The following is a 7,905-nucleotide window of genomic DNA, read 5'->3' on the forward strand; positions in this document are numbered from 1 at the left end:
ACCATTTGGCTTGCGCCTATATTGTGGATGTACATGCAGTTGTTTGATAAAGGCACACTTTTGAATTTTATGTCAGTATATATAGACGGATGCAGTATACCCACAGACGTTAGTCAAAGCAAAACATTATTAACCCTTTCAGGGACAGCGGTTACTACAATGGACAGCTTTTCATGTTATCAGGTTACAGGGTGCTTGAAAGGGTTAGGATCATCAAAATGGGCACACTGGCAATTTTTTTTGTCGAGTGCTTTTTTTTTTTTTTTTTTTAAACAAAATTTTAGTCCTGCATTCACACTGTTTAAGTTGTTGAAGAAAAAAAATATTGATCGAAATCTTTTTTTTTTGATCAAGATTTGATTTGTTTGATGTTGGCTATCTCTGGCATCTGCGACATGGTTTGCTTTCCGTCTTCTGAGGCTGCTGGCTTACAAACGATGGTGTTACCTTAGTAGTTAAAGGCTTGCAACGTTCATTTATTTAAAAAAAAAATAATAATAATGGCAACATGATGACATCACACAGCTGCACATTCCTATCCATGAGTCAACTGAGGGCTATACTGCTGACATATACCTGTATGTTGGGTTGTGAGCCATTTTTTTTCTTAACACATTTTATTTTAGAAGCATGTTTTAACACATGCTTAATATTAAGGATAAGGAACACCACCTGTTTTAATATTCGGTGCACAGTTATTACAGAGTGGAATTCAACTTAAGTACTTAAGTGTCCAGCGAATGAAGCCAATGATACGTATTAGCTTTGTCATGTAAAGCACTCGGTAAGCCAGAAGATGCTGACAAAACACTTTCAGTCACTCCAAGCTGAGACTCAAAATTGTCTTTGGGTTGAGGTTGATACAATTTATGGAACTTAATAGCGAGTGAGTTTTACAAGTGCCAATAGGTCCCTCTTTTAGTGTCAAAATCACTAAGCTAACCGCCTACCAGAATCCAGAAGCAAAATATGCGTACCTTTAATTTCAAAAACGGTGAATGATGTCATCATTTAACAACACCAAAATACTTTTATCAGTACCGTGAGGGTCGAAAGACAGTCCATATGGGTTAAATCCTACTACTGAACGAGGCCCTGAGCTGGAATGACTCCAAATAGTGTACCTGGAAGCTGAACCGAAACATAACATGCAACCTTTGTCAATGTTGTGTGTGATCAGGAGCAGGCCTTCAAAGCTGTCTGATGGAGCAGCACAGGAGCAAAATAAGGAGGAGGATGCAGAGCTTTTGCTTTACAAGTGTACCTTTTCGCGGCGTACACGGCAGCTCAAATAAATACAGAGGTTGTTGACATTTGGCAAGTTTTTTCAACCGAGTTAAAAAAAAGGTATACAAAAGATCTCCATTTGGCAATATAGAAAAGCTTTCTAAAGTCTTTGAAAGGTGTACATTTTGGTTTATATACAGAAGTGTGTAAGTGTGTGTGTGTAAGTGTGTGTGTTTGTGTGTGTGTCGGCGTGTGTACTCCAGGAGCTCCCTTTTTCAATGAGTGGCGGTGAAGACACTGTGACATCGTGTGATTTAAAAAAAAGAAAACACGCAACTAAACTGCGGACTACAAATGTGGGGAGGGGGTGTGTCTTCAGAGTCCCTGCCGAAAATAAGCCTGTCGCCACGTGCGTCGTCAGTTCAGGAATTGAGTGTACCCCTCTGCTCCCGTGACTATGACGTCCATCCAGATCCTCATGGCCTCTGCTGAGGGCGCCACCATGTAATAGAGGCGGTCGTGGGTCTTCACGCAAAACGTCAAGGCGGCATTTGGGCTCTAAAAGACACAGACAAATGGGGAAAAAAAAACAAAAAAAAAACAGACGTTGCTATCAATCCTCTTCACAATGTTACGATAATACAGTGGTATTAGAATAAGGTTGGAATGTTATGTGTCTGAAACGTTTGAAGCTGAATCACAGTTGGGAGGGTTAATTCAGTCATGTGCAAATTGTAGCAATGTTCACTCATGTGTCAGTTTTGAACCTTAACTGTTTATGTGTTCGGTAAGATTTTGTTTCTTTCTATGGTGTCACTGACTGACAATGTCGCATTTCAAACTGACAAGAGAGAAAACAGCACTTTCTCTGACAAATTCAATCACGTGAAGAACCATGCAAAAGTTTTGGTCAACAGCTCGCTTTTTTGTTTCAATCACCTTTGCCCAAACCCATGAACAGTCAAAAAAGTCAAGCAGAAAAAAATAGATCAGAATTAGACACAAAAACACACAAAAGCTAAATTCAATGGGTTTGGGGTTTGACATTAAAAATGACAGCAATATAAAACAAAAGAGCAACTTTGCAACTTTTGCATCCAGGTTAGCATGTACACACAACTTTTTTTTTTTTTTTGGTCATGAAGCACCACATTTTTTCACATGAGCCAATGTATTGGCTATTGTTGTCTTGAAAGGTACCGTATTTTCTGCACTATAAGGCGCTTCAGATTATAAGGCGCACCTTCAATGAATGGCGTATTTTAAAACCGTTTTCGTATATAGGGTGCACTGCATTATAAGGTGCATAGAATAGAAGCTAGCTATCTAGTGGCTGCGGTTGTGCTATGCATCCACTAGATGGAGCTCTGCTAACGGGAATACAATACAATACAATACAGCTTTTATTTAGAGAGAGCCTTCACAACCGCTGCAGGTGTAACTATGACAACTGGCCACAAACACGGACATGAAATGGAATTACAAAACAATAAATGAAAGACAAAAGTTTTGAAGATAATTGATTGAACAAAAAGGCACACAAACTTCGTGGGCTCACATCTACAAGAGGCTAAATATCTGTAGGAGTATTGCTTTTCTCCTTCCTTCGTTTAGTCGTAGTAGTTAACGAGGCTTTTGGTATTATCTTTGTTTCATAATGACTGCGCAGAGCTCACCAAGTAGTTGTCTGTTTGAGTGTGTGTTGGCGAATGCACATGGCAATTAGTGTCAGGGAGAACCACTAGATGGCATAGGAACACTAACATACAATAACTCAATGGGGAATATAGAGAGACAGAGACACCATACATATGGTGCATCGGATTACAGGGCGCAGTGACGGCTTTTGGCCAAATTGAATGCTTTTTGGTGCGCACTGAGCGTCGGAGGTCTGTGAGCATTCCGCACGTTGCTAAACGTCTCTTTAAATTGGCAGACAAAATGTTTCTGGAGACTTCTGGGTTCATTTTGCATCTGCAACGTGTTTTTCAAGATTTATGAGCCCGTCTTGGCAGAAGCTATGCAACATGACCACCACTGAGCTTCACAGGTGAGCTTGTCAATTTGAGATCATGGGCAGATCGAGCGTGTCAGCCTTCCCGTCACTTTGGTTCGAGAATCATCTCATCACGCACTTGGGCAACAAAAGACCTCCATCAGTCACGTTTCAATACTTTTGCTCACATGAAAAAATGGGTCAAAAAGATGTCAAGTGCACGTGAAATTACCTGGGGGAAAAAAAGCTTGTCTCATATTCATCTTTTGTCAAACACAAATCTTCCCAATATTATAGAGGAAAAAAAACTAATTTTGCAGGGGAGTGTTTTTGGCAATTATATAGAACAGAGTAGCTAAGACAACAAATATATCGCCACTTTCAGTTTTTTTTTTTTTTTTTCTTCACAGAACTCTACCTCTGTCGCTTAGAAATCAAAGTATCGTATTTTCCGTACTATCGGGCGCACCAAAAAGTCTTCAATTTTCTTAAAAGCTCACCGAGCGCCTTAAAATCCGGTGCGTCTTTTGTATGGTCATTACGGTAATACATCGACTCCAAGATGGCTCCTTCCTGGAGACATGCTTCCAATGTTATAACTTGCTGTTGGTTCAGTGTCGCTGCTTTATGAAATAAGTTTTTGTTGCAGCTCCGAAAAAAGGAGAGCTATGGTGTTCATTTTTTAAAACAGTCTCAACAAATACAGGTACGTCTTTGTCTGTCTACGTGCCTTCTTCCGTTCGACTCGAGAGGCGTTCAAGACCGCCTCTGAAAAACGTAAACTAATGATTACTTCAATGAAACTACGAAAATTGAAAATAATACATCAAAACTGAAAAGCAAGCGAGGAAGGATATCCCAAAATAAATTCTATAGCCACCCCTATGGAATTTTTATTGTGATTTCATCATTTGTGAATACACAACAAAGGAATAAATAACTACTATTGACATCTGATCGTAGTAGTCGTGGCGCTATGATCAAGGAAATGATACAGAATAATACAGAATTTATTTTGTGATTTGCTCGCTTGATTTTCTTCGTAGTTTCACTGAAGTAATCATTAATTTACGTTTATCAGAGGCGGTCATGAACGGCTCTCGATTTGAACGGAATAAGAGAAGGCACGGAGACGGACAAAGACTCACCTGTATTTGTTGAAAAAAGGAGAGTTGTGGTTTTATTTTTTTTTTAAACGCAGACTTTATGAATGGTTTTCACAGTCTCAACAAATACAGGTACTGTACGTCTTAGTCCGTCTCCGTGCCTTCTTCCGTTCCATTCGAGAGGCGTTCATGGCCGCCTCCGAAAAACGTAAATTAATGATTCAATGAAACTACGAAGAAAATCAAGCGAGCAAATCACAAAATAAATTCTGTAGGGGGGATATAGAATTTATTTTGTGATTTCCTCGCTTGATTTTCTGTTTTGATGCATTATTTTCAATTTTCGTAGTTTCATTTAAGTACAGTAATAGTTAATTTACATTTTTCAGAGGCGGTCATGAACGCCTCTCAAGTTGAACTGACGCCTCTCGAGTTGAATGGAAGGAGCGTAGCACCATCTAGTGGAGGCATTGTAAATTGCGCCTCATAATGCGAAGCGTCCATTGTATGAAAAAAATTTACAAAATAGCCATTCATTGAAGGTGCGCCTCATAATCCAGTGCGTCTTTTAGTGTGGAAAATACGGTAAAACAAAACACCCTTCAAAAATGGAGGAATATATTTTACGCTTCATGTGAATAGGTAAGAACTAGTTTTCTACACACATGACATTCAACTGGGGACCGGGGGAAAAGGGGGAGGGCCGAGGGAACAAGCAGGATGAGCAGATCAAAAAAAAAAAAACACAACTGACACACAAATCCACCCAGAGGAGTTCAGGTTTCAGTCATTCTCACTGGGTATGCGTACGGTTAGACAGATGAACATTCAGCATGGTGGATACAGGATACATACACTCGTCAGATTCAAGTTGAAAACGCTCCTCTAGAAGTGAGAGCAGCCGGCCAAAGCAAATGTGCCAAAGTGGAGGAAAAGAAAGCAAAAGAATGGTGTGCGCAAGAAAGGGTCGAATTGAAAGAAGAACTAGAAAGATAAATGAGGGCATGAGGGAGAGCAGCATACCTTGGTGGCGCTGCGGAGGTGATCATAATAAACCTCTTCGATAGCCTGGAAGTATATCACACCCTTCAGCTTGGTCTCGTGTTTGTCTAAAGGAGGAAAAGGCAAAGAGAAAAAAAAAAACAAGAGATGGTGACTTCTGAGTTGGAGTCAGCGGCACCTTATCTGATATCATGACACGCCACACGTCTGAAAAACAACACGTCCAACTGTGAGGACGAGCACGTTTGCGGTGATGGATGAAAAATGACAAGCGCAGCACTTTGGGCCCTCTCTTTTCCAAGCAACGCTGCTCGTATTGTACGTTGAGATTCGACTGGCTTCTTACGCGACTCCGGTACATCATTGCACTTTGTTTCATCAGCCACTGCAGAAGTGCAGCAAGGAACCGAGGGGGAACTCGACGCCCCGTTTCTACCTGCGGGCACATACACTCGGCAAGGCAACTTAAAGAGTGGTGGGTCGAGATGCGGTACTTCATTTCGAGGAATAGTTTAAGACACCGCTAATACCCGCTAATGACCTGTTTAGCAGTCAAATTGCCTCTTGTTTGCATCTCATTTGATTGAGACCAAATGATTTCATAGCGGCGGGGGACGATTGGCGGGAATTAACAGCCCTCGCAAGGTGGGCGTGTCACTTCTCGTTTACTTATTGTTCAAGGTCAAGAGACATTGGCAAGTGATGCATCTCAGCTTCCTCAGAGAGCGCCGCCGCGACGTGCATTTTAACGACGGCGCGACTAATCTCGGTGCGCCTCCTCGCGAGAAGCAAGGTGCGCTTTAAGAGGTTTTAAGCGGAACCTTCAGAGGACTTCAAAGCGCTGAATGTGAACAAGTGTCCCACAGCTCACGCCGGCAGATCAATCACAGCGCGGCGCACGGAAGGTCTGGATTGGAGCGGACATGTTCAGTCCTCGTTCTGGGGACAATCGTCTGCCATGTACACATCTGACATCGCCATTTTTAAGCTTTTTGTGCATCTTTGAAGGTGTTTTATGCCCAAAACATTCATCAAGCAAAGTATTCAACTGGAAAGATACAGCATATGTTGTATAATCAGGCTTGTTTTTTTTTTTTGGTTTTTTTTCGCTGCAATTGTTGCCAGACTTACAGTAGTGTGCCCAGCGTGCATTATTTGATTTTATTTATTCATTTAATCAGACCTTTATTTCTTCAGCACTAGGGCAACATAATCATATCGTGTTTATTGTCATTTCACGTATGTTCGCTTTGGGAAAACTTCCATATGCGACTGGCCACATGATGTCCTTCGGTACAACCACAGTCATTCATGCTGTCTCTGGTTTTATTTTTTAATGCCAGACCAAATATAGGTAGAAATAGAATATCTGGCACCTTCCTGAAAAGCAAAACGTACAAAAATGCTATATTTTTTATACTGCCTCAAAAATTGACCTCCCCAGTAAATATTACCCACAAAAACAACAAACTGACTGACAAAGCACTTTGTCAAGAAAATGTGGCTCTGCATGATAACTGAGACCCTATAAAAATGTGTCTGCAACCTTTTTTGCGTTGACCGTAAGTTAGAAACCCGAATCGAATTAGACCCCAAATTCTGCTTTCACAACAACAATAATAATAGTAACAACGCTTAATGTTGATAGCTTTGTGGTGGAAATTAACGGGTGGGGGTGCAACAGTACCTGATCATATTATGTTAAAAAAAAAAATGATGCACAATTGTTCGTCCCTTTACTTTAAAGTCAGAAAAACCCACTATAGTCACATAATATCTTGAAGCTGACAAAAATAATTAACAATAAAAATGACCTGAATGTAAAAAAAAAATGTACTACTCGTCAACAGATGCGAAAGTCTTTTTGAGATTTAACCCATTTAATCCCACCGGTCACATTTGTGAAGGACAACAATGATTTAATTGACAGGGCTCGAAAATTTTTATTACTGATTACTTAAAAGGGCTACCAGTGACACCTGATTTTGACTTTAAATGTCTGGGAAAAATTTGGGATTAAATGGGTTAAAAGATTTGTTGGATTGTGACGGCCTCGAAAAGTTTTGCAACAAAATATTCAGTTACTGTATCATCTTTGTGCTTTTTTTTTTTTGCCTGTACCAAAGAAGAAATGTCTGAGCAATAGTTACTGTCCATTAGGGTGGTCCATTTTGGAAAAGTTTGTCGGATTCGTCGGGCCGGGTCGGAAATCTTGTCGATACTATGACACAAGGATGTGTGCAAAATTTTATTCCGATCGGATAATTTTATCCCGTCCCGCAGAGTGACCAAAGTTTCCCCTATGGAAAGAATGTTACGGGGCTGAATGGTAGTACGGTTTCTCCCGTACAGTAAGGATTTTGTTTTGCTCAGTTCGCACTTGCAATAATTCAAAGACGGAAGACAGGAACGCATGTATTGCAAAAAAGGCAACCGTGGTGATCCTGCAACACTGGTGAGATTGTTGGTCCATGTTAACTGGTCCATCTGTCTATCTGTACATCTGTCTACATCGCGCGACTGTCTGGAAGTGATCCGATCCGTTTTGCATTTTTTTCAGGCCGGGAGTGGTGC

General features: G+C 40.7%; 1 protein-coding gene and 1 long non-coding RNA gene across 15 annotated transcripts in view; both read right to left on the reverse strand.

Moving 5' to 3' along the window:
* Window positions 1–349: 349 nt before the first annotated feature.
* The window catches only part of phldb1b (pleckstrin homology-like domain, family B, member 1b), a 114,122-nt gene continuing 106,566 nt past the window's right edge, over window positions 350–7,905 (reverse strand). For 11 of the 14 annotated variants that reach the window (XM_019861223.1, XM_019861232.1, XM_019861231.1 and 8 more), the window contains 3 exons: window positions 5,353–5,438; window positions 5,185–5,214; window positions 350–1,785 (listed from right to left, as the gene is read on the reverse strand). In XM_019861223.1, coding sequence (XP_019716782.1) covers window positions 1,645–1,785; window positions 5,185–5,214; window positions 5,353–5,438 — 257 coding nt within the window. In that variant the 3' untranslated portion in view covers window positions 350–1,644. The remainder of the gene's footprint in view (window positions 1,786–5,184; window positions 5,215–5,352; window positions 5,439–7,905) is intronic. The other 3 variants (XM_019861225.1, XM_019861234.1, XM_019861228.1) reach the window with 1 other exon arrangement.
* The window catches only part of LOC109510726 (uncharacterized), a 1,259-nt gene continuing 791 nt past the window's right edge, over window positions 7,438–7,905 (reverse strand). Inside the window, exon 2 of the long non-coding RNA XR_002167176.1 lies at window positions 7,438–7,480. This is a non-coding gene — a long non-coding RNA (uncharacterized LOC109510726). The remainder of the gene's footprint in view (window positions 7,481–7,905) is intronic.

Source organism: Hippocampus comes, unplaced genomic scaffold (genome assembly GCF_001891065.2).
Source record: "Hippocampus comes isolate QL1 unplaced genomic scaffold, H_comes_QL1_v1.1 scaffold122, whole genome shotgun sequence".
Lineage (NCBI taxonomy): Eukaryota > Metazoa > Chordata > Actinopteri > Syngnathiformes > Syngnathidae > Hippocampus > Hippocampus comes.